General features: G+C 38.5%; 3 protein-coding genes across 8 annotated transcripts in view; all 3 read right to left on the reverse strand.

The window, feature by feature from the left end:
• The window catches only part of LOC121891947 (T-cell surface antigen CD2-like), a 34874-nt gene extending 34633 nt beyond the window's left edge, over positions 1 to 241 (reverse strand). For all 5 annotated transcript variants that reach the window (XM_042404662.1, XM_042404665.1, XM_042404667.1 and 2 more), the window contains exon 1: positions 34 to 241. The gene's annotated coding sequence lies outside the window, so the exon portion shown is untranslated. The remainder of the gene's footprint in view (positions 1 to 33) is intronic.
• LOC121891932 (nectin-2-like) overlaps positions 1 to 26447 on the reverse strand; it is a 933424-nt gene that overhangs the window by 711944 nt on the left and 195033 nt on the right. The gene's annotated exons all lie outside the window — the stretch shown is intronic.
• LOC121891922 (protein FAM184A-like) overlaps positions 4112 to 26447 on the reverse strand; it is a 52657-nt gene continuing 30321 nt past the window's right edge. The window contains exons 15-24 of one of the 2 annotated variants that reach the window (XM_042404594.1): positions 22090 to 22204; positions 20935 to 21032; positions 18678 to 18831; positions 17698 to 17825; positions 17417 to 17601; positions 14986 to 15132; positions 14677 to 14794; positions 13466 to 13570; positions 10931 to 11286; positions 4112 to 7230 (exon numbers count right to left, since the gene is read on the reverse strand). In XM_042404594.1, the coding sequence (XP_042260528.1) occupies positions 7116 to 7230; positions 10931 to 11286; positions 13466 to 13570; positions 14677 to 14794; positions 14986 to 15132; positions 17417 to 17601; positions 17698 to 17825; positions 18678 to 18831; positions 20935 to 21032; positions 22090 to 22204 (1521 nt within the window). In that variant the 3' untranslated portion in view covers positions 4112 to 7115. The remainder of the gene's footprint in view (positions 7231 to 10930; positions 11287 to 13465; positions 13571 to 14676; positions 14795 to 14985; positions 15133 to 17416; positions 17602 to 17697; positions 17826 to 18677; positions 18832 to 20934; positions 21033 to 22089; positions 22205 to 26447) is intronic. The other variant, XM_042404595.1, reaches the window with a different exon arrangement.

Genomic DNA, 26447 nt, shown 5'->3' on the forward strand with positions numbered 1-26447 from the left:
ATGCTTAAATAAAGACGTCACCCACTGACTCACCTGTGCGCCTTGACGTGAGAAGAGATGACAAACTCCACAAACGTTCTCCACAAGTTTACCAGCCGGACAAATATCTTCCATTCTTCACCAGTTCAATATGTTTTAGTTTAGTTCAGTCATAAAAACAATGTTATCAACAAAATAGCAACAATACCCCCGGTTTCTTCGGTCGTAACAGACGCTGTACTTATTACCGTTAGCTATTGATATCCTGCATCCTGGGAAGTGAAATGTGATTGGTTGACTTTTAAAAATTATAGGACCACCAATCACAGAACCCGCTGACATGTTTTTTACCTAACAACCAGCCAAGATAAGATGCTGATAGGATGGGATCCAGGTGTATTTATCCTCTTTTCTGTCTGACTTTTCCAATATAGTTGTAAGTTGTAAAGGTTTTAGAAAGGTTAGTTTTGACGTTGAAACATTTAGATTTCATGGTGAATGGTTTGAAAATACAAGTTAATATATATATACATATATAATACTTTTTTCCAAATAGATTTGATGTGAAACGTATTGTATGGAGGCCCAGAAGCGACAAATGCCACACGACTCTCCGAATACATAAATCAATAAAACTGCAAGGTAAATAATTGAAACTGTTGGTAATGATATAAAAAAGCTTTATGTTAACTTCTTACCTTCCCTTGTTAGTTAACATTGTCACCAAACATTCTGTATCAACCCAATACAGTAACTTCAAATACAGCGAGACAAATGTCTTCCTGTGATAAATGTCTAAAAGATCCCAAAACATTAAATTCCAAATACAAAATTCCATAAATGCAAATCATATATTGAAAATGACCATTATTCAAATTTCTTATTAGACTGCGACTGATTCAACGATGTCTGAAAAATAGCAAACATACACATGCACGCACACACACACACACACTAAAAAGAGGACAACAGTAGGCAAAATCTCACAATCATAATTTTACTGTTCCATAACATACAACAGAAATGATATAAATATAAATAAATATTGTTATTGTTATAATTGTTATATATTTACTTCAAAAATGGCAAGACAGACATCATTAAATGATAAGTCACAAGGGTGATATCAATTCACTTTCAACTCAGTTCACAATACAAACTGCAGCATGTTTATCAGCAACACATTTTCAGTTTATTTAAGAAAATAGATGGGTACAACCACCTTATCTTTAAATTTCTCTCCAGTTTGGGAAAAACTGAGTTGAGAGTGAAATGAACTGAGCCCTAGTCAGTATATCGCCACATCAAAAAACTAAAGAGACATTGAATGTTTTAATGGGCTGCAGTTCTATGGTTCACTGATGGTCAGCTGATGGCAGTGTTGGAAAAAAAAAACTCCATAAATTTCCCTCTGTCAGGTTGAAACATCATTGATATTCCCATGAGTGCTTGTTCATTTGTACATTTTAAAATACTTTCATGAACCTTGGGGTAACGGTGGACAAAGGTCATGTGATGGCAATGCCACATTCTGCTCAGACATGAAAGGAAAATATCACTCAATATTAACTAAAAACTATAGCTACAGACTGAAAACATGGACGCAGGCAGTGTGATGAAGCAACAAAGCGAATGCTGATGTGTCTTAAGCTGCAGTTCAGCAAATGGCCACAAGAGGCAGACAATTCTTTCACTGAGTGATATTCTCCTTTAAAACAACACTGGTCAGGTGTGGGACAGATAAACAAATGCATCAAATCAATCTACAAGTAAGGTCTGTGCAAATACATAAATTACTAAACAACAGTAAAGGTTTTGACAAAAACAAACATATATACAGGAACAAAGAAATAATAAAAATAAACAGTTAAATAAATAAATATTCTTCACTTTTGCCATTTCAAACAAGTAAACGCAACTCAACCTAAAGGACCATACCAGTGTTTTAACATGCTTATTTATCCCTTTACTGAAACTCATGTAAACATTTTCACAACGAGGCTTTTAGTAGCTGGTCTTGAGCTTTCCATCATATAATACAATCTCCTCAGCAGATGGAGTTTGCCTAAATGCCAAACTCTAATCAAATTATTAAACTTCAACAGCTGAGGAAGATCATGTAATGTGATGATGACAAGTGCTCCAGAACAGCTACTAAATGGAGCTAGCTTAGGTCTATTTGGTCCTAAATGGACCGGTGAGCTTGTTTTCTCAACTGCATACATTTTGAACCACAACATTTAAGCCAACATGGACAAGAAGTCCTTAAAGTGCTCAGAACAAATGGCCATGACAACTGGGCAAAATGCATCTACAAACAAAGATCATGTGATATGACTGAAAGCTCCAGAACACCAACTATATGGACTTTGTGAAAACCGCTGTTTTCAAGGTCAGGAATGAATGTGTTTTACACATTCAGCTAGCTGCAAGCTACAGAGAATATCATCTACCTTTATTGCTGTCAAAACTAATTCAAATGTAAAAAAAGACATATTGTTCCCAATAATGGATTATCTATCACAAGTCAACTTTCACATCTCTGTGAATTGATTTTTGAATACCATTGTGAAAGGAATGGAAACAATTGCTGCCAGTATGGTAGAAAACATATTAAAAACTCTAAAACACAATAGAAAGTTTGGCATTACATGCCACATATTTCATATGTGCAAAAACACTGGAATGGTCCTTTAACTATCACTGTTGGAGGGGGCAGTCCCCCAGGATGTGCTTCTTGGTTTCAGCTGAGAAAACAGTTTCACGCTTGTGTGTACGTTTTTAGAAGACAGTAGAAATCATCAGCAGGAAAACAAAAAAGTAGCAGTAAAATTGGATGCGATTGTGAGAGAAAATCTGTTATTAAGAAAGAACTGAGAAGAAACAAAAGACATTTGCATTGTCTGATGCAGATGTCTAAGCTAAAATGTCAATATTTAACATAGCTGAATTAATCTAATCTTCACAGTGTGCACTGAGGAATGAACCAGCTGTGGTTCAGTGTTGGGGCTTCGATCCCAGAGAGGATACTGTCATATGTATTTATTGGTCCATTTTCTTTGCTGGGGTTTTTTACATAAGGTTAATATTTACAAGTAAACCATCTAATATATTGTATTAGCACTGACGACAGTCAGTATACAATAACTGAAGCATCAATCACATGATGTCGTATTCATGTCATAAGGGACAGATGTTAGGATACCATGATAGAAGTTTATACTTTTATAAAACTACAGATGAATATTGGTAATTTAGTTACTTTTATAGAGTATAGATGTTTAATTTGAAGTCTATTCTCTGAACCTGACTGTTTCCTTCACTGATTTCAGAGTTCAGAGTTCATTTACTGTCTTTCCCATATGACACAAATACAGACATGTCTGCTACTGGTCTAAGGAAGTGTTTCATTCTTTGCTTTGACAAAACAGTTTGGTTCATTTTGAGCAGTCAAATGAGAGGATTGATATCAGTTTCACTTCTGTTCAGTCCAGCGCTGAGATAGGTTTTGGGTATATTTAGGTTAGCATAGTACAAAGACTGGAAACATAGGAAGATTTTAGCCTCGCTCTGTGCTGGAGGGACAATTACATGTAAATTAAAAAACATTTACATAGCTTTCAGACTTTCCACAGGCCCAAAGGGCAAACAGAATGAAAAAACACAAGAATATATATATATAGACATCCTAGTAATTAAAAAGAAACATAAAAAATATAGTCACAAAACTCCATAAACAATGATGCTATGAAAAACATCAGGTAAATTAAGCTAAAAAGATCTTCCTGTGTCATGTCATTTTCCTAAGTATTGACATCCCATTTCTTCCCTCAGATTTCAGATTTATTTCCCTCACATTTTCAGAAATATGCTCATTCACTTTCTTGCTAAGCATTAGAAGAGAGGATTGATACCATTCACATATTTGTCCGTTAAATATGAAGCTACAGTCAGGAGACAGTTAGCTGAGCTTAGCATAAAGTAACAAGAAATAACTTGTTATTTAGTGATCTCAAAGGGCACTGGTAGGCAGATTTTGATACCTTTAGACAGAACCAGTCTAGCTGTTTCCAGTCTTTATGCTGAGCTAAGCTAACTGGCTGCTGGCTGTAGTTTATTATTTACTGTATGGACATGAGAGTGATATCAAACTTTTCATCTAATTCTCAGCAAGAAAGTGACTAAGCGTATTTCCCAAAATATTAGACTCCTTTAACTGTATATTACCCCTTACATCCTTTATCCTCCATTTTTGTAGTATATAGATATCAAAAGACTACAATATGCTTCAGTATAATCTTGTGTGTGAGATACACAAATGTTTTGCAATTGGGTTAATTACAGGAATGTCTATATATACATTTTTCATTCTGTTTGTCCATCTGAAGAAGGCCTATGACTAAAAGCGGAGTGTAATGAGATCCTTTCTGGTGTTTCTCTGTAGTGAAAAGGAAATCAATCAAATTTCTCAAGTGATTCTGGCTGAGAAAGGCAAAGACAAAAGAAAAATGTACATGGTTTGGTTCCAAAATAAGAAAACTTGGACCAGAATGTAACAAATGAATATTTTAGTATGTATTTTAGAAGGATATACCACTTAAAATGTGCTTACATGAAATATCTACAGGGGCTAGATGAAAGAACTGTTTAATGCCATCCAATATAAGAGCACAGAAGCAAAGTGTTCAATATTTGTTGAGACTTTGTCAGAGAGGTGTGGATTCAATTCTTTGTGGTTTGATTGGATTGTCTAATATCACCCATGAACGTATACAAGCAAAGTATAAACACTTCCTGAACCATTTGGGGCCTCCGTTAATTCTGTTATGGAAGACAAGCATCGATTCCTACTGAAATGTATCTGTATCTGTTTGTGGTGTTGAATAAACTTGGTAGTGTCAGTGTGAGAGGAATCAAACCCTCAGACCTCATGTCCCTCTATCCACGTTTCAATAAGTAAGAAACAGAGCCTCTTTCAGGCTGATGATGACCATGCAGTTTGGAAACTGTACAGGTTACTGAATGGACTTAGTTAAAAAACGGACAGTACACCAAAAACCGGAGATATGAGGATTTCAAGTGAGTGACAGCAGCATTATGATAGTGTTTCTGTTTTCACATGCTCTATGGTCTGCCCCACAGGCAGAGACACAAAGCAAAAGAGTTCAGTCACCGACATGAACTCCTATAGGTAGCTTGTAATGAGATAAAGTGTGTAGCTTTGACTAAACACTCCTTGGCATTAAAAAAAGTTCCTAGGAGTCAAATAACATCTACATGTCACTGACAGAACTCTTTGTCTGCATGTCTCTGGTCCACCGGCATCACAAACAGACCGTAGAAAAACAGTAGCTTGTTACATTATAAATATTGGAATAATAAAAATATGAGGGGTGCTTGATTCAATTTGTCTTGATGGTTCCCCTCCTGAGACTGTTGAGGCGTCTGGAATGGTAAATCAAGCGCCCCTCAGCTAGCTCAGAGATTTGAAAATGACTTTCAAACATATACTGTATGTACACAGTCAAAGCACTGGGACAGCAAGCTAAAGTTGGTCTTTTTTTTTTTTTTGCTGGTGTCATTATTGTGGTGTACTGTACTGTAGTTTGTTGTACTGTAGAGGCCAAAAACCAACCAGGATCTAAAGCTAGGTCTATCCTTTTACCTAAATACATATTTGTACTGCAGATGAGCCTGCAGCATGAAAGACTAAAGGCGAGTATCAAGGCAAAAATCACATTGTAGCATTTCCAGTCAGATTACGGCTTGTAAGACACATGATGATGTATATAGAAAGAGAAACTTATCTTATATGAACACTCATTGAACACTGCAGTTTGTGACATCTTTGTGTGAGTTTAAAAATTTAGCTGTGGCCTAATGTCAGCGAGGTTTGGGAGTGTTTTGGGAGTGTTAAGGATAATTCTGATTTACTCCAACTTGTATCTTTTTGTAGTTCTTTTGATCATTTATATCAGTTATGATGCTAAGATCTGGGAAACCAGCATGAAACCAAGTTACTTACCCAGTTTAATTTTGTTCAGCCACGTTATCTTAACCATTTTTTTATTTGGCGGTAAAATTGACAGTGAGTGCACTAAAATGTTGCTCATTGTCCTCGTTGAAGAGGAAAACTGTGTGTGCAGTACACATCAAAGTTAAATCAGGGAGTCAGTCTGTAAACTGTGATGGATGTTAACAACAAAGGTTTGGGTAATTTTACTGTTCTTCATTTACTCTCCCAAATAAGTTTGATTGTTTGTTATCAACCTGTCTGATTAAGCAATGTGTTCCCAGATCTCAGATATTAACATAGTGGGTACCATGTTATTTAAATTCATAGGAAGGATGGTCAAAACAGATAAGACTCAAGTTGTAATAAACTTAATTTATCCTTAATATATCCTTGTATACTTAAATATTCCTGCTATCTCTGGTTAAGAATCTAGTTAACTAAAAATTGATTAGATCATCACAATCAGTAAGCTAATTTTTCCCTTCCTTACCTATCAACTTAAAAAACTACTGTAGCTACATATCAGTTTTCTTCTTCATATTATCTGGAAATATCAGTGCATTGCTGGAAAAATGTGGACATCTGATATCTAGTCTCTTTTGGGAATCTCCTCTGCACAGGAATTCACAAATTTAAACTTCAAAGCGAGAATCAAATATATCTAAACGCTTTAAGAGCAGTGCAAAGAACTCTTCAATACCTCCACATCACCACTATTCTACCTTTTGACTTTGACTTCACAGGATGTATGGGTAGAAGTCCTTCAAACTTTTTAAGATTATACTTATTTCTTACAACTTCAGTTGCCTAGTGCAACTTTAGAGCTCATACAGATTTCATGTGTTGCAGAATTGCAGATGGTATAAAATAACAAATGAATTTTTACCATGCACACTTTTATGATGATGCACTGACAAATCAATCATCGTACAATGCTCACCATGTGTGGTAGCCCTAAAATCCCAGTCCTGCACATGACTGTTGGGAGTGTGATTAGAAATGCACATTTGAAATATAAGTCGCCCAAATTGCTTTCAAAACCTGCAGTTTGATCGCTGTCCAACTTTAGCTCTCTGTCCCATTACTTGATTTTTTGACACAATTGGGATTTTTTTGCCTGTCAGAAAGAGAAGTACTGAGCGTACAGCTCCTCTTCTTTTGCAACGTATTCTTTGCTTTTTCCTGCCTTCGTCCCCCTCGGGTCTGACGGTGTTGTGGCGTTTGCCTCAGGAAGGCTGAGGGAGGGAAGAAAAAGAAAACATCTGTTAAAATGACTGTGAGGGAGACACAGAGAGATGCTCTGCCAGAAATTAACAGGCATACAGATATGTACAATCAGATACACAGTTTTTTTTTTCAGAAAAGAGGATAGCAAAGAACTTGTATATTGTGACTATGGGCAGTACCAGTGTCAGAGTGTAATTAGGGAGACAGTGTGTGCTCAAGGCAGTATGGTACATGCCAAACCAGTGGAAGCTTTAAAGTATAGATATGATGAAAAAACTTGCTTTATATTCATTGTTTCAGGGGGTATTACACACTAGATCCCCTGAGACCTCCTGCACTCGCACAAAGGATGGTAAATTGTGAGGGTATATGAGCAGGTGTGTGTGGGTGGTTGGATATAACAAGATCACCATGACTTAAATATTAAAAACTAAGCATAAATTTGTCATCCAGTGTTGTAATGCCAATGAAAAAAACAAGAGACTAATATATAAATTTGTACAAACATAAAAATTACTACACTATTAATAAATAATGTAAGATGCAGCTCTGCTTTAAAGATGGGAACTGACAAAAAAAAACCAGAGAGATCGAAAAGTGAGAAAACTTTTCTCCTCTCAATTTAAAATAACACAAAAAACTGTACCAAAAACCAACTAACAAAGTGTTTCTCCTCCTGTAATAAGGTTTTCTGAACAAATACTCAGATATCAAACTAACTCCTTTGTTCAGCTGGTTTGCAGCTTGCGCCCTCCAGCGGCAGAGCTGCCAGTGTTTTCATAATCAGTGCCTGCAGCCAGCAGCACTGCTTTATCTCCTCTTATACTGTGTGTCCACTGACTTTTTTGGCTGGGAGAATAAAGCACAACACTGTTATCTTGCAAGTTTCACATTTTCAACTTGCACTTTTTAGTTGCTGAATTGCTTTTAAATCAGTAATTTCTTTCGTGGCTTCACTTGGAGTTTGAAGTCCCATTGAGACAGATTGTGAGTGCAATGTTTCAGTCGTGTTGGCTTCTTTTACAAGCAACAAAAAACAGAAAGAGATGACAGGGAGCACTTGCTGTATATTTCAAAGAAGATTCTGTCTGTGATATTGCCATGATTGGAAAATGGGAAATGTGATGTTGAAGCATAATGAATCAAAAATGGATTATGTCTTCATTATTTTTCTCTGTTGACCCAGGACTAATGGTTAGACTGCAGCGTTGTGTGAAATGAATAGATCAATGCGGTACAACATATTGGCTACGGCCTAAACTAAAGAATCACAGAGCCAAAGTAAGGCTTTTAAATCATCTACTGTACAGCAGCTGGAATTCAGTTTTTGTCTTACACTTCAACATCGTGAAAAGATAAAACAAAACAGAAGAAACTATAAAGTTGTAGAGAAAGAAAAAATAGCTGACTGAAAAAAACAGACCAGCTACAAAAAGTTGAACTTGAAGTGACACTTCTCCCAGAGTATTTACAAAGTGAGTGCATCCAAGGAAACATGAGTTATTATGCAAGATTTCTGACTCTAGTCTGGCTTTAGTCCAAGTCATGTTACCTCCACAGCTTTGTCTCTTGCTGTATCAGTTTGAGGACACAGGAGGTCTTACTCCACAGGGATATAAGAACACACACTGTGCAAAGGTAACCACGCTTGATAACAGCCTGCATGCATCAAAGCAAGGTCGGATTTATCAACAGCTCTGGGATAAAAAAGGCTCCAGCAGTGGTGTTAAATCACTATTTTCAGTCACACTGTATCTAGAAGGCACTGCTTTTTCTACTTTTCCTTTCTGTTAAGCAGATCTTGTGCCTGTCTTGTCTCTACGTACTGATCAGACCATGCAGGTTGGAGCTGAGATGGCATTAAGCTCCAGTGTTTCATTCCCATGCAATACAGCATCAGTCACCAAGTCTAAGCGTGATCTACTAAATTTTTGTGTGTTGTCACAGATAAAAATTAATTTTTGAGGAGATACATTTTACAGTATGTTGCTGAGATGCTATGTTTTGGTAATATATGCAACAAACTGTAGAGGGTATCTTCATGTGGTGGCAGGCGTTCATGATTGGGTTTCATATCAGTGTCATAAAGTAAAACTCTCCACTGAAACCCCTGAAGACAGTTTTAGTTGATTATGAGCTGCTTACTGTAGAGTGAGTCTGGTTTTATTGCGGCTCAGATGATTTCATAGACAAAATGATGAATTGGATGTGCCTGTAAAATCTACGCAAAATGTAACTAAGACTAGTTTAGTTTAGCTGACATTATGAAAAGAAGGACATTATATAATACTTAAGGTTTCCATGAAATCAAACCCAACTGCTCATATCATTTAAGGTATATTATCTATTTTTTCTGCAATAGCCACTCAATATGTTTAAATTCCGTAACAACCTCTCTATATAAAACTTGTCGCTGTTAGTGGCGGAGTGATTCACTGACAATCACTGTTAACTATTCACCATTAACACTGCATCAGAGCTGTGTTGAGTTACTGCTGATGCAAACCAAACATTTCCTGCTGCTGTTAGTTCACATTCAAAGCAATGAGTTTGTCACCGAAAAATACCAAATGATAATAATTTTTTGCCTTTTTGACAGCAGATCAGTTTTAATTATTGCAAGGAGTAATCAACAGTCAGCATTAGTTACTGCTGTTGGAGCTGTTAGATGAAGAAGGCGACAGGCTGCACACCTCCAACTCCTCAGCAAGGTGACAAACTCCTTTTACTGTGCGCTCCTGTTGTGTGAACTACTTGCGCTGTGTGCATGTTTGAAATCAGGTCGGAGTTTCTCATGGCGTGATTTAAAAAGGCAGATTATTAACTGACTTCTTTATTAAAACAACATGATTTTATTTGGCTACACTGCAAACAGATTCACCTGTTGCTCAAGAAGAAGTTTGCTGCCCCCTGAATTCTGGGACCTGAAGTATTAAACCCCACTTTGTGACTATTAATACCAGTAAAAACAGGTGTCGCCAAATCAACCAGGACTGAAATCTTAAGAATTGTAACTTTACATCACAAACAATTACAACAAAATGTAAAGGATTACACAACTAAGTCAAAGACTTTTCCACTTTTTGCTCAAAAAATTAAAAATTAGATAACCAAAATAGTTAATTTTCTGATTGACTAATGAATTAATCTACTAATTGTTGCAGCTCCAGACAAGAGTGCTGCCTACATTTTAACTTATTGTATCCTACTGTTCTGTTTAATTTAGTTTATAATCTTTGCAAATGTTTGATCTTTTACAACATTTGAAGTGAAGCGCTGTGCTTTCTGGTAGTTTGGGTTGAATTTATGGTTTACAAGAGATGCCTCTACACAAATAATTTAAAAGATACTAAATTTCAGATGAACGGTGCTTTGTTACATTTAACGACTAGGTTTCACAGGCACGTGTGATTTGATCGTTTATAACTTTTATCTACTAATGTCTATCTACATAGAGCAGAAAAAAGATGAACTCTGTCATGGGAGGTGGTTTACGCCGAGCAATTTTTTGACAAAAAGCCAATAGGTGCCTTTAAAAAGCCCTCCTTCAGGTTTGGGAGAGAGGGATGAGGATAGAAGGGAAGAAAAGCAAAAAGTGAAGTGAGAGATAAAGACAGTGAGGGCAGCAAACAAGGCCGGGGACACGTTCACTCCTTGAATTATGTGAAGTGAAAGTGGACTGAAGGCAGCAGTCACATTAGTTCTCACCTCCTAAAGCTTTGTAGGCCCTGATGCTGCACCTGAGGTTCCTGAGGATGAGGAGCATGAGGAAGAGCAAGGCTTGGCAAGGGATGATGTGGAGGATGAGGACAAGGAGGAAGAGGAGGAGGATGGTGAGGAAGAGGAAGAGGACTGAACAGTGGCAGGGGTTTCGTAAGCCGGGGGAGGGACCTCTGGAGGGGGGAGTGAGGAGGCACAAAGCGGCCTCCTGGTCCTACCTCCTCCACCTCCCGTCCCTCCTCTTCCTCTCCTTCATGACTCGTGGTGGGAGGGCTGACGAATCGGAGAGCTGACTGGCTAGGAAAGCTGGCGAAGCGGTGATCTGATTGGCTGCCTGTTTTTAACTATAGACAAACATAGAAAGGCAGGGTTGGGGGAGGATGATTCTGTATTACAGGAATGCACTTCGTTTTTTTAGCAAATTGTCTTTTCATCAACTGTGTATTAAGATGATTAGCAGCTTTTACCAATGGAAACCATAAGAAATAGCAAAAAAAAGTGGTGCTCCAACCGCCCAACCAGCATTTTCATAAAGAACCCTGTTGCTAAAAACAGCTAAATAGGGGAATGTGGATTATAATGAGCACTTTATAATTAAAAGTAAAAAGAACAACTCATTCTAACATTGAAGCAACAGAAAAAGTGTTTGTGGTTGCTTGTTTTTTACTTCTATGTGCAAACAAATAATCTGAGGATCAATTGTACTTTTCAAGTCCGTCAGCTGATTTAAGTGACTTAACTCTCACATACTGTTGAGCTCAAAATTGACCCATTTTTACATTTGTAAGCAGTAAAAAACACCTTAAACAGCAATATCTTAGCCTGAAGTGACCCAGAATATAGAAAAAATGGTAACATTTTAACTTTTTTTTCATTTTAGTGCAGCTGATACAGATTTTTGTACATAGAGGGTTAAATTTGACCTGTATTTATTAAAAAATTCAAAAATCACCATTCAAGAAAATAGTTGAAATCATATTGGCTGTTGTGTATATATGTATATATAAAGAATACACTCTCTTAAGGATTAAGGATTTATTATTGATACCCAATGAGGTCTTAATAAATGAAAAATAGATTTGTGGGTCAGAAGTTTGGTATGAAGACTAATCATGAGGGGATACTGTGAAGAGTCAGAATATGTATAACAGTATGTAAGGGTTAGGTAGATTTCTTGCTGTTGCTATTGCACCATTTCGAGGCAAAACATTTAGTTTGTATGTGCACGTTTCATCTACTGCTGCTGCGGTTGCACAATGCGTTCAAGAATTACGGCAATTTATGCCAGAAAGCCGACAAAAAACAATTTGGTAATGACCTGGGGGATAAACCGCGTTTTTAGTAACACATTTAGCGAAAACTGGATGAATTCTGTAGAAGGAGAGGTAAACAAAAGCATTTTCCAAAAAAAAGAAAAGAATTGTGGAAAATATATGCAGAAATTGACCTAGAATTACTTCTAATTGTCCCCTGAGCGGATCTCTTGTAGGGAGGGGGTTCTTTTGCTGTCTGCCACTGTTTCTAGAGCAGAGTCCCCAAAGTCGGAAATTTCCTTATCTTATATGTAGCTGCTTGGAGATGTAAGTGAGAGAATCATGAACTCAAATGTAGTCAAGTACAAAGAACCCACAGTGAGCGACACGGGAATGAAGAGGAGAAGGAGGAGAAGGAGGAGGAACGAGGCTGAAATCAAGCATTATTGTTTGTGAATGACTCCAGGCTTGAAACACTACGTATGACAGCTGTGTACACAGAAGAATGAGGATGATGAGCAGCTTTGTATAGAGATCTCGGTCTTCGTGACACTGATGTGAGAGAGCGTGTAATGATGACACACGCTGCGGATTTTCAGGAAGAATGGGATGATTTTTGTGCTTTGAAGATTCATAAAATACAACATTATAAATAAAATGAACACTTTTTCTCTGTGCAGTGGTAGATAACGTTTAAGGTGAATAAGGTGCAATTACAGTTTATATTTAAATTGTTCTTGTTCCTCACTGCATGGTGCAGCTCTGTTGCAGATCAATTTCAATATAATACAGACAAATATGCAGTGTAGATGAATTTGTATGCCAGATACCCTTATTACCTTCAATAACAATGACTTAATTTGGCAACTATATAGAAAGGTGGATAACTGCGCCAAACTACAGGCAGTGTGTGTGTGTGTGTGTGGGTGTAGTTTGACGTCATTAGACCTTAAAACTCTTGAATGACGTGTGTTTTTGCCGACTGAAGTGTGTGATGCAGCAATCCCGTGCTTGTGCATGCATCGTGAGCTAGAAGTGTGTGGGACAGATTCAAAATATAACACTCGCTCACACGCTTAACGAACCCATGGGGATGTAAAAAAGCATCTATGACGTTGAGAACACACAGTTTTCTCACAGCTTTAGTGATTTCCTCTGTCTGAGGGTTGTGGTTTGGAAGCCACTCAACTCAAACGGGCTGAAACACCCACAGGATCCTCGACATCCATCCCACTCACCTCGCAGGACTTTTGGATATGACAACACTCACCTTGATAAGAGGGTTGATGACACCGACGTTGGCACTGGAATTGAAGACCTTGTTGAAGCCCGTCTCTCTGTTGACCAACTCCAACTGGTAGAACTTCTTGTCGTCCTATAAATAAAGTCGAGATGATGAGTCTCAAACTCTCTGTATGCTTAAAATATGACTGCAAATTGTTTTCACAGTGGGGGGAAAAAGTATCACAACACCCAAAGAAACTATTTAAGCCACTCTTGCAGCGTAATCCACTACTCTGCTGCGTTATGTAGCATTGAAGGGCTTCATCAGGCCAGCCAATGAGTGAGGAGCAGGAGGCAGACACTCCTGGTTGACAGCACTTTCTCAAATCATGTTACCTGGAAAGAGGCTTTTCTGTGGACTGTAAAGCGTGAGGTTGATATTTATTGCACGTATGCACATATTGCTGGTTCGAAACGTGCTATAATTAAAAAGAAAATGTCATCTTGCTGACACTTTTCTTGCCTTGTTTCAACTCACTGTCATCACAGTTTATGTTTTTGCTGATTTATCTAAAGTGTATGCAAAGGACAAGCAGAGAGCTCTCAATCTCATGCTGATTTCACACCATGAGACCTAACGGGACTTCAAAGTATGTGCATAATGCTGCATTTACATATCATATCGTTCAGACTGTAATCTTGAGCAACAGAGAGAGAAAAAACCTTCACTCTGCATCAGCCTCCTAGTTGTTATTCTGAGATATCTGGAATTTACCGACTGCAAAATGGCTTGCAAAGTCACCATCTAAACCAAACATCTAAATAAAATCCAACATTAACGCTAATATTATCAATTTAGCTAATTAAAAGGAGCAATACGCAGCAACACCCCCGAGTCGTAACAATGGAGGGTTTTCCTGTTTTTACCATTCTGCTAATATTGCCTGAAGGCTACTGAGAGCTGTGGAGAAAAACTAGTAAGTGGATCTTGAGTTGAGATTATTTTGTCAAACTATTATTCCCAATGTCAAGAAAGAACACAATCAAAATTCAGAGACAGTCGTGATGTCAGCTGGTGATATCTCTGACTGCAGTTAAAAAGTCAGAAACCACATTTGAGTGTTTGAGAAAAGGATTATGCAGCAAGAATGAGTTTCTCTGGATGTTTTGTTTCAACTGTTCTCACTATACTCATTATCCTAAGATCCCCCCACCCCCTCCTCCCTCATGCACCATGAAGCTACCACATCTACTCACCACCAGCTTTTTGACCAGAGCCTCTCTTTCGGTGACCATCTCTCGAAGCTCTGCTATAATATGCAGGTCTTCTGGTCGGCTTTCTCTGTTCCTTAACTTCTCCTCTGTCCCCTCCAACCTGGACACATAGACATGACACATGAAGGAGCAAGAGAAGTAGGAGGGCAGGAAGGTACTTAACATTATTACAAAATTACAAAGCGTCTTATAAAGGAGAAAGAAATGCTTTTTGCTAGCAAAGACGGAGAATAGACGACTATGAGAAGCTGTGAAAAGGAGCAACATAAGAAACACATTTCTGTGACTTACAGTATTTGTAAAGCCGAAATCTTGTCTTTGAGAACCTCCTGGGCTTTGTTGAAGTCAGCCAGCATGATCTGTGTTTCTCTATGATGGGCAACATTTAGCTCCCCCAGGTCTCTCTCGTGTCTCTTCGCCAAGTCTTGCTCATGGGCCCTGCAGGACAGAGAGACAAAATTCAGAAATAGACCATGACGCAATATCCAAACATAAAGTAACCTAACATGTAACGTGTGCTGGATGCATTTTTCTGAAGTGTAGTGAGTATCAGTATCAATTAGCTATTTAATTATAGCAGGAATAGAACCGGTAACCATAGTGGTGCCTTGCTTAACCCACAAAGAGTCATCACTTTTACTGCAAAAGAAGCTCTTCATGAATATTGCTAATAATTTCCTAGTATAGAACCATGAGACTGATGCTACATTTTACTAAATTATAGAGGAGGACGACAAGATGTGCAGCTGCAAACTGAACTCAGCTGAGACCCAGTATACAGATATACTGAACATGGGGTCCCTTGTAATGGTATAAAGAAATGGTATCCATGGCTACTGTGTTAATACCAGAGTCTTAATTTATCTGTCTGCAATCTAAGTGGAAGGAAGTAATAAAGAGCGTGCTGCATTCAAGTTTCCTTTAAGAAAACAGTCTTTGCTTGCAGATAAGCAGGACCAGAATCACAACAGACATAGTTAAGAGCACAGGCTGCTAGAGTTTGCATGACTACAGTAGCTACTAAATATTCGTATCACAAGTGACAGCAATAGTTTTTTTTTTTTTTATCAAACACTTTATTGTTATGGTTCTGTCCCAGTTTGGCTTTATGTCCCTCCACCAGTCCACCAGGCTTTTCTGCCTGTTTAAGACTGGACTGAGTGGGAAGGACAGATAAGAGAGGTTGCAGATTATATTTAACGACCACTTGAGAGACTGTCGCTTTCTACACTGACTCTCATTGGAACTAAGTGCTCAAGTGAACTATAACACTAGTTATGTTATTCAGAGCTGCAGTTGTCTTTTAGTTCGATTTATGTTGTTTCATGCAGCAGCTCTGCTTGACAGACCGATTTATTCATGTTTTTATCAACAGCAATATATGCTGAAGTTTATTTGCTGTGATTGCTCAGTGTGATGTGTGCACTTATTTGAGTTATATTTGTGTAATTCCAGGACAGTTTGGTGAATGACGGTTTATGTATAAAGAGGATTGTGCATGGTTATATTGTGGACTTTTATTTGGCTCAAGGATGAAGTTCTGTTTTTGATTTGTCCTCAGCCCAGAGCAGCTATTGCCTTTTGTGTTTTTTCTTTTCACACCTGCTTTGTGCATTTAATTCCAGTTTGCATTTAAGTCCTGGTTTTCAGTTCAGCCTTGTTGGATCCTTTGTTCAGTGAAGCTCAGTTTTGTTCTGTCCTGTTCAGTTTTGCTCTGCTTCCATTAAAGAGTGAAGAAGAGTATTCTTCAGTTCCTGCTGCCTCCTGTCTCCTGTGTTTAGGTCCACCTGCTCCACGCTTCACTCCACTTAACATTTATTGTGTTATTATCTTTAAGAAACTGTGTTTTGCCACTCTTTTCAACGCAGAGTATTTATCAGCGATTATAAGGAATGTTTTTACAAACTTTCCCATAGGCTGTAGCATTTAACCGCAGGGATTCTTCTGCATACACACCATCAACAAAGGGGCATTAAAAGGGCACTCCATTAATTTTACACATCTAGGTCAGTTTATATCTTGGGAAGCACTACTCGGCCTGTGAAAACAGTTTTATAATGTCTTCTGTGGCTCTCAAGGAGCTTTCTTAAGTGAGCAAATAACCCTGATACCCTTATCTCAGCTTAGGCTTGGAGACAAGAATTATAACAGTTTGTGTTATAAACTGAAGATGTGGAGTTTGAGATGCATTACAGGGACGGTATAATGAAAGATACTATGGAATTGCATTATGGGAAATGTAGGATCCACTATCTTAGGGGCTTAACCCATACTAGAGACAGGAAGACTGGATATCCCAACCTCTGTTGCTTTGATTTTGACCTCTCTTTTTTAAATCTGTTTATTGCAAGCACATCTAAAATCAAATGATTATTACTCTCGAAATGACTCTTCTGTACTTACTGTAATTTGGTGTAAAACGTGTGAATTAAAGTTCACAAAGTTGATCAGAAACTGAGCAGAAACTAAGTCATGGTGTAGATGAGTTTCAAAGCATGAAAATTGCTGCATTTAATCATAAGCTGTTCAGATAGTTATTCCCATATGACATGAGTGCAGGATTAGTCGTCTGCAAACTGGGTCAGTTACTGTTGAGTCATGGTTTAATTTTGCATCCCTTAATGATATGAAGAACATAAAACAATAATTGTTTCACATATATAACACAATTTCACATATCATTTTAAAAATAGAAGGGGTATTTGAGGACACTGAGTACTACCTTATCTGATGGTTAGCTTCACTGCGGACCCGCAGCACCTCTTTGCCCTTCAGCTCCAGCTCTCTGGTCAGAGTGTCAATGGTCTCGTTCAGAGAGTGGATCTCATGGTCCAGATCGGTGATGCGGTTGCTACGGGAACACACCTCTGCCTGCAAGTCGGAGATACGGACCAGGAGCTCTTGTTCCTAGATGATTTACATATTAACACAACAGAGAATAAGTAGTTAGGTTTCAGTTGGAGAACAAGAGGAGAAACTATCACTAGAAACTTTCACAGTTACCTGCTGGTGGCTGTGCTCCATAGCTTTCTCTAGCTCCCGTTTGACGGTAGTGTTGTCTTTAAGGTGGATCTGCTTTAGGTGCTCTATAGCTGTAGCATGGAGGTGGTTCAGCTCTGCACGGAGGGAGGCTGCAAGAGAGAGAGAGACAGCGGCGTTACAGTGTGGGAATATCAGAAGTAATCTGAGGGTTGAAACATCATCACCGTGTACATCATGTACAAGTATAATCATCATAAGATATATCAGAAAACTATTGTTATAGCATGATATTGATTTCAGCTCATCTAGCTCTGTAGCGTGGGTGTCAGGTGTCAGGAGGATTCCCTCTGATCTCAGGTGAGGATCCTCTTTGTTCTTTGAAAATCCTTTCCCACCAAAAGAAGAGCTTTTGTATTTTGTGGTTATCTCAGACTCTTTTAAACTTCTTAATTTTAACAGATAAAATCTCTTTCTCAAGATCGGCTTAATATCAGACTGTTCATTTAAAATACTTCCAACAAAAAGTTCAGTTTTGTCTGTTCACAGATCACAGAGGATTAATCGGTGAAATCGTTTTTAAAAATTGACACCATATAACATAGATTGCCTTCATATCTTTTTCATTCTTAGGCCTTGTGGGAGCTGCTTATTGCTTATTATTTAATTGCATGGATGTGAGATGTGAGTAAGCTTCTTTTTGTATGCGATCTGCTGATTTACTCCCATGATCAGTTGTGTTTTTTTTCCCATTTAACAGCGTGGAAGGATGAAATAGGGGCCTACAGACTACATCGCTACAAATATAAGCATCAGCCCAGCAGGTAGAAAGTTCATCACAGTGGGTAGAAACATCTTCACTGTGGGCAGAAAAATCATTGCTGCAGTATAAAACCATGCCACAGAGAGAGAGAGAGGTTGCCATCTTGGATAGAAACCCAGTTAATATGGCTACAAACAAAGACAAGTCCAAGGCAGGTGTACATGTGTTTATTATCATTTACCCAGCTTTGCTTTCCCCTCGTCCTCCAGTTCAAATCGCAGCGTCTGCAGCTCCTGGTCTGACTGCTGTCTCAGGATATCGAAGGTCCTCCTGTGGGCCTCCTTCAGAGCATGAACCTCCTCCCTCTGCTCCTGCTTCAGACGCTCCTCTAGGGCCTGGGAGGGGAAAAAGGGAGGACAGATAGGAGGAGAAAAGGACATATATGCTATGTTAACAAACGCTACCAAAAATAAAAAATGTAGTGATGCAGTGAGTAGTTTGAGAGCCATCCTTGGTATATGAATATGAGGATGCTCTGAGAAAATATTTGAGAGTTGGCTGACAAAAAGCATATTGTTGGAAAATCAACAATATAGATGTACAGTGTATGGTTGGTGGTGAAATGTTGGAGAAAAAGGGGCGTGAAAAAAGGCAAATTTCCTCTTACTCTTTTCGGAAGATTGGCTCTCTTGTCCTATTAGCAAAATTCTGGGTTAATCAGCTAAAATGTCTCTTATTTGGGGTATTTAATGATCTATTAAACACTCTGATTTCCATATAGGTTTTATGTGATCTTCAACCAGCAGTAACGGAAACAACATCCACTCATAGACGCAGTGTCATTTTGTTCAATGAGGCGGTAAAAATCTTATTCATGACTCCTTTTGCATCAAATGTTTCTGCCTGCGATGTAATTATAAGAGAGCTTCACCCATAAACTCAACAACTCAACAATAAGCCATTACATCCTGGCTCATTTTCAATATCGTTTAACAGGGAAATGAGGAGAATTAAAGTGGCTGAACCTAATGAATTGTTTTACAACGCTAGGACTTTCTCAGCTGATTTGATTGCTTTATGAATCTTTTACCTGCAATTAACTCAGCAGTGGGATCGTTTGCGTCCTCTGTGTTGTGTTGGTAGTTTTAGTGACTAATCACTCACAGACTCACAACTAATACTGTGGTTTACTCTCTACACACACACACTTGAAAAAATAATTTGTCTGTTATAGAATAAATTGATTTAACAAAAAAACCTTCCAAATTGCACAAGTGACGACTGCACTTCCCGAACTGTATAAGGCTATAATTTCCTCTCAGGAGGGAATTACTCCAGGATAATGTTGTGCAGTAGAGAATCCTCAGACAACAAATCACGTTACATGACAGAGAAAATCCTCCATTTATCAGAGCTCATACCGAGGATCCCATCCCATGCACATTTCTGTACAACTGCACTTGAGGCTTGGCCACAAAAAGTGTTTTAAACACATATTGTATTAGTTTTAGTTTAGTTAGATTTGGTCTCCTTTTAGTCAACACAAACTAAAAACATTTTAGTCTAGTTTAAGTCATGTATGTTAAGTATGTTGAGGCTACAGCTGTTGCCATATTTTATGTATACAGTTATCACAGTCACAGTGTTCCTTCTCCTATACTCTGTGGTGACGCAACTTCTGAAGAAGAGATACTTTTGTGATGATCCTACAGATGCATTCAGGCCATTCATCCATTTGTCTGTTTTTTTAATTGGTGTGAAGCCGGTGAAGTATCATGACATCTTTACTGCATTGAAAAAGTTCTTCTTTTGATAGTACTGCCCCAGTGACAATCTCTTTTACTCTAAAAGTTATGTCTTGGCAGAAAGAGGTGGATGAAAGAGGAAACAGCTGGTCGAGACACTGGTGTCAGATGGGGATCTCTTTATTCGCAGCGGCCCTACTACCAACATAGTAAGAGATATCTTCCAACGTTACAGAACATGAAATGCCTTTTTATACTGAAGACAGGTTGTGTGTGTGTGTGTTCGTGTTGCGTGACGGGTTTCATCCTGTTTACCAGACTTTTTGGCGAACCTAAATTCTAAAGAAGAATGGGATATTTCTCAATTTCACTTATCTTGGACTTTGACCAAATGTGAATGGGCGTCTCTGCTCTATGGGTATGTGTGTGGCACTTTGCCATTTCGCGAGTGTGTGTGTGTGTGTGGCACTTCGCCATTCCAGATGTCTCCTGTTTTGGTTTGGTGGGCTGACATGTTTGGCATCGGTACAGGTCACAGTGACCTGGCACTCATCCCCCTGCAGTTCTGAGAGTGAATGAATACATATGATATTCAGAAGATTTCTTTGTCAATGCAGTGCAGCCTTAACACTAGCGCACACACTAAGACTGCAGTAAACATGAAAAATCTCAACATAAATAATGCACATCTGCATGCAGGTATGATTGACGTGTGTGTGTGTGTGTGTGTGTGTATGTGTGTGTGTATCCTACCCTGATCTGGTGTTGTCTGGCCTCCTCCATGGTGCTGAGGGCACAGCAGTGAGCCTCCTGTAATCGGTGTTCTCTCCTCTGATGTTCTCTCTGCATCTCTGGAAACACACACACACACACACACACACACACACACACACACACACACACACACACACACACACACACACACAAAGAGACAGAGCTGTAAACATAAACACTGATACATCGCTTTGTCTTCAAAAGCAGACAAGTTTCTATTCTGTTTGACGAGACAGAAGACATGACAATCTGTTCCAGTCACCCCGTTGCAGGAGACATTCTGGGAACAATGACAAAACAGAACTTGACAAGACGACTACGATGCACTGAATGATGTTTTATTTCAAATTTTTTATGTATCTTTATTTTTGACTTGTATCGTACAGGCACACTGGCCTGATTTTGGAACATACACTTGAAATACGGTGGGAACACGTCATATAACTTCCCCGACATTATTAAAACACAAATACGCCTAAAACACAAGTGAAGCATTTTTGTTTCTACTCATCCGATGTTTTTCCGTCATTCACACACAACTCTCACTGAGTTTGGAGAGGCGTACGTGTGTTGATTGAAGTGGGAATGTCAATCAAAGTAGTCGTTCGGAACAAAACTGGGAACCGTAGTTGTCAAATTCATCCAAAATTTTCCCAGAATCTGAAAGTGAATTGATCTTAAACTAGTAAATGTATCATTGTGTTTCTACAAAGTGTGATCTTTAGCTTCTGCTCAACGACAGCAACACATTTAACAGAATTTGAAGTTCTGTGATTGGATGTTTCATACCGAAATTTGCCTTTTGAGTCACAGTTGACTTCTTGCTTGTTTTGTGCAGGCGCATTTATCCCTCTGACTTTTTATCAAAGAACCAGCTATAACACAGTTGGCCATCTTCGGCACTGGTCATTCAACCACGACGGGTGTTTCAGACACATCAAAGTCACAGAAATGCTCTGTCAACTCTGGTTCCTAGAAACAACTTCTAAACACTTTGCAAATGACTAAGCATGTCGAGTCAACAGATTGGCTGCGATTTGGAGTTAAAAAACTGCGATTTCCCCCTGCTGTTGCTGTCGACATATGGCTGCGGTTTCCTCTGTCTCGATATGGTATCGACAGATGTCAACTTACCTTTCAGCTGTTGGCTCAGCAGCTCTCTCTCCTGGTTGAACTGAGACTGCAGCTGCTGGAGAGCTGACTGCGACTGAGACAACTGCAGCTCCAGAGACTGTTTCAATAAAGAGATCTGGACAAAGAGTAGAGAGAGGAAGAGAAAGATACAGGGACGAGGGTAGATATAATTACTGGTATTGTTTCTTAAAGTAAAGAAAACAAATGTGGTCAGACAGACATACCAGGTCAGCATGCCTGCACCCTACATATAAAACCAACAATTGCTTACTGAGCTACAGTTCTGACTGGGTTCATTTCTGTGTAGCAACAACACATTTAATTTCCCCTATAGAGCAAATGGCCTCAGCTGTATAAGAAATATCTGTCTCCAGGAGAGGAGCAACTCGCTCAATTGAATGCACAAATTTAATTAGGTCAACACAAAGACATAAAACATCATTACTTTTTCTTTGTTTTCCCTCCTGAGTAACACATCTCAGAGAACAGTTTTTTTTTTTCTGATTTGAACCAACATATTGTTTTGAATGCAGAGAGACAGTCTCAAGTACTCACTGGTGGTGATATCGACACACAGATATGAGCCAGACACTGCTGCAGTTAGAGATTTCGCTGCTCATCTCATCGAGCTGACAGCTTGTCAGACGGCGAGGTTCAGCACACAGAGCCAAATAACATCAAGACCAACCAGAATAAGCCCCATCACGGCGTACAAAACAGTTTTGTTTCGAGGAGATATCGGAACTATTAGAGGCCTAAGAGGCCGTAAATGGCAGAACTCTCTCAGACAGACGGCTCTGGTCCTCCACACGCCACTCTTCCTCAAGCTCCGGCAGTTAAATCCCCTGCAGGATTTAGCGCCGTAGGAGTACTACATTAGCAAATGTAAGGTAAGATGGATTTAAAAAGAGAGGATGAGGAGCAGGGCAAGGATGAAGTTCATGGGGTTCTACATTGAATACAGATTTAAAAAGACAGACGGGTGACCTGTACAATATATCCTCCCTTCCTGTGTCCACTAACTGTCTGTTGCAATTAATCATTCTTACATTTACAGAAATATAGATGGGCATACTGTACAAGATTAATGAGGTAGAAATACTTTAAATAACCAGTATGTGTCTATCCCCCAGTGTTTTAATTAATCACACACTCACGCACACACACTGACACACGCACACAAACAGAAAATACAAGCCTGAGGCTGGAACCTTGTAATGAAAACATCTTAATGAAAAAAGAAGTCATTATAGATAACGACGACACAGACACTTCACCCAGCTAGAAACTTTCATATGCAGTAAATCATTTCTTTTCTACTTAAAGCAGAACATGTGGTTACCATGTCTTGTCCATCAAATCCACTAAGCTAATGCTTGATTTGACCAGCTATTGACAAATGCAAGAGTCCTGACTTTTGCAAACACTTGGATTTTGTCCTGTTTATCTCAAAACTTGGAAAAAAAAAAAAATCTTATTAATTTGGGTGTTTGGACTCTTGTACTTGTTATCTCAATACTGACTCAAAACTGACTTTGTAATTTCTGCAATCTGCTGTTACTTACTTTTACATAACTTTATCTATAAAAACACAGATAAAAAGAGAGACTTATCAGGTAAAGCAAATATCCAAAGTCAATTTTAAAGAATTAAAAAGTTTGGAGGGACTCTATTTATGTGTGCCAGGTGTGACCAGCAAAAACAAATAACAGCTGGTTAAAAAACCGTAATGGGGATTGAAATAACCTGTATTATAACGACTCAAATGATAAATTGTGCAAAACATACATTTCCACAGTATTAAATCCATCAATACAACAACATAGCTGCGTCATACCATCCTGCTACTTTAAGTTTCTCTTTTATAACGTATATACAGTTTACACTCGCTAATTAATGTAAATTGCCTCTATTTTGCTTTTTTTTTCTTTGATCAGTGTTAAATTTCTGGCAGTGAAACTTCCTGCAGATGTTTCACATTTACAGCCGACTGATAATGAGAAGTATTATGTCATTTAACCTGCTGGAAGGCTTTTAATGTGGAATATCTCTGCAAGAAGTGTTGAGTTGTAATGATGGTAGCAGCAGTAAAGAACAGCAAGGTGGAAGCCACTGGAATCAATTCATTAATGAAAACTCCTCCACACTGTCTCTCTAACTGATTATTATAGGCACATTTCAGTATATATATACAGTATACATATATTTACTTGACTATTTTACCAGATTTGCATGATATATCTGGCTATTTAGAACTGAGAAAATGTCTCTCTTTTACTCTATATATACTGAATATAATATTTTTAAAATCTTGATATATTCTTTAAGTATTTACTGTCCTTGCAGTTTGAATGAAGTTTGATATAATGTGGTTGTGTTTTCCTAACTTGAATTAATGAATTCTCCTTTAAAAAGAAAAAGAAAAAGGATATGCAAGGTATAATATCTTATAACATACAAACTCACTATATAATATCAATATATACATGTTAACTTACATGCATAGGTACAAACATAGAGCCATATGTATATAGCTCTATGTTCCCAATATATGTATGCATAAAGAATAAAACTTTGGCATATTTATGCTTAAAGTGATCAATGCAGTGCTGAATCAAACCACACATACAAAAAAATCACAATTACGTATTTAGTGTTTCTCTCTAAAGCAAATACACTCATGTACACAGAGGGCTGTGTCTTTATGCAACTGAAATACAAAATTAAAAAAAAAAGAAAATGAAAAAGCACAATTCACCAAAGCCCTTTAATGTGACAAAACACACACACACACACACAGTGTAAGCTCCTTAGGTATTTGGTCTGTGACATTGTTTGATGTTTATTTTCAGCCACTCTGCCTGATCAGTGTAAAATGTAACATTTTGTACTGCGACTCACATTTACACAGTTCCCAAAACTAATGTGGCAGATTTAGATAACACTCACTAAAGAAGCCATTTTGGAATTATTGCTCTAGTCTAACTTTCTATTTCCAGTCTTCAAAAATTGTATTGTCTTAGCGCACGTTTATGGGTTTTCTTCACCTGTTTATTCTGGTGTGTTGGAGCCTATTACAGCACTGGTCCATAGCAGCGCTGACACAGATATACAGACTTTTTCCTCGGGATACATTGAACTCAGGAAACTTTGATTTCTCGGCAGTAAATGTTTGCATGGTGGGACAGCTGTAGAAGCAGACAAAAATGGGGGGAAAATTTCCTACAAAGTCAGACAGCTCCTTTACCTTTGTGCGTAAAAGTAGCATCTTGAGCTTCTTTCGTCACACATCGGGTTGAAGGGAGGGGGCGTCTGGAAAAATTGCCAAGCTGGCATTGTTGGTTGCTGCCTCCAGCTTGTCAGAAAATGTTTATCTGAGGCCACCGGCGTCTTGGCAAAAATCAGGACGAACCTCTTTGACATTTCAGTTGTGACTCAGCTGAGCTCTGAATTACCCAGAGGCAGTATGCTCAACACGGACGGCTACATGAGTATAAGTAGACAAGCGTCTGAGCTTTCAGCCTGGCGTCAAATGGTTCTCTCTCTCTTGCTACAGAGCTTAAACTCTGACCTGAGCGGCTCTCATTTCCATTTTTATTCCCGTTAGGAAAATTCTCTAGTAATCGTTGCTATGAGGAAAAAAATGTATTTCTGAGCAAAGAAAAGAATTTATTTCAAACTGTTTCTCCTGTGTGTGTGTGAGTATAAAGTTCTTATGTATGTGTATGTACAGGAAACATATGTATATGAGGATCACATGGCTGAGGGATATGGCTTTGGGAAAAAAGCTAATTAAAAAACAGAAGGTGTTCTGCATTGCTGTTGGCGAAGAACAGTGAAATCAGACCAAAATAGCACAGGAAGAGAAGTTAAATCCTTTTGGTTTTTCCAGGCTGATTTACTGTTGTTGTGGGAATTATGTTGAATTATAAAGCAGGTAAAGTTGTTTTTTTTTTTTTATGGCTTCACTGTTAATCACATTCACAGAGACACAGTGAGAGGCAGCAAAGCCTTTGAGATTAGATGTGAGATGTACAGTAGCTCTCCTTGGACAGACGCTATTTTTTGCTGCGGGCTGTTTCCAGGCGTCAACATCGTGTGGAGCTGTCAATCAAAGTGGTTCCCAAAAGCGGTTGGGGTCAAGGGATGAAGGTCAGGATTGAGGGTGACCCTACGGTATTTCTATTGAAGCCAGGGAACAGAAATTGCTGCTTTCAGCTACATTCATCTTTGTTATCCTTGATCCAAAAAATTACCACTGTCAATCACTGAAATGGTCAAATTGTATGTGCACGCAACAGATCGTGCGTATGCCAGTGCCACGTGTGTGAGGTGAATGATTTAGTAGGTGCAGCGAG

The sequence above is a fragment of the Thunnus maccoyii genome, chromosome 24 (genome assembly GCF_910596095.1).
Source record: "Thunnus maccoyii chromosome 24, fThuMac1.1, whole genome shotgun sequence".
NCBI classification, from domain to species: Eukaryota; Metazoa; Chordata; class Actinopteri; order Scombriformes; family Scombridae; genus Thunnus; species Thunnus maccoyii.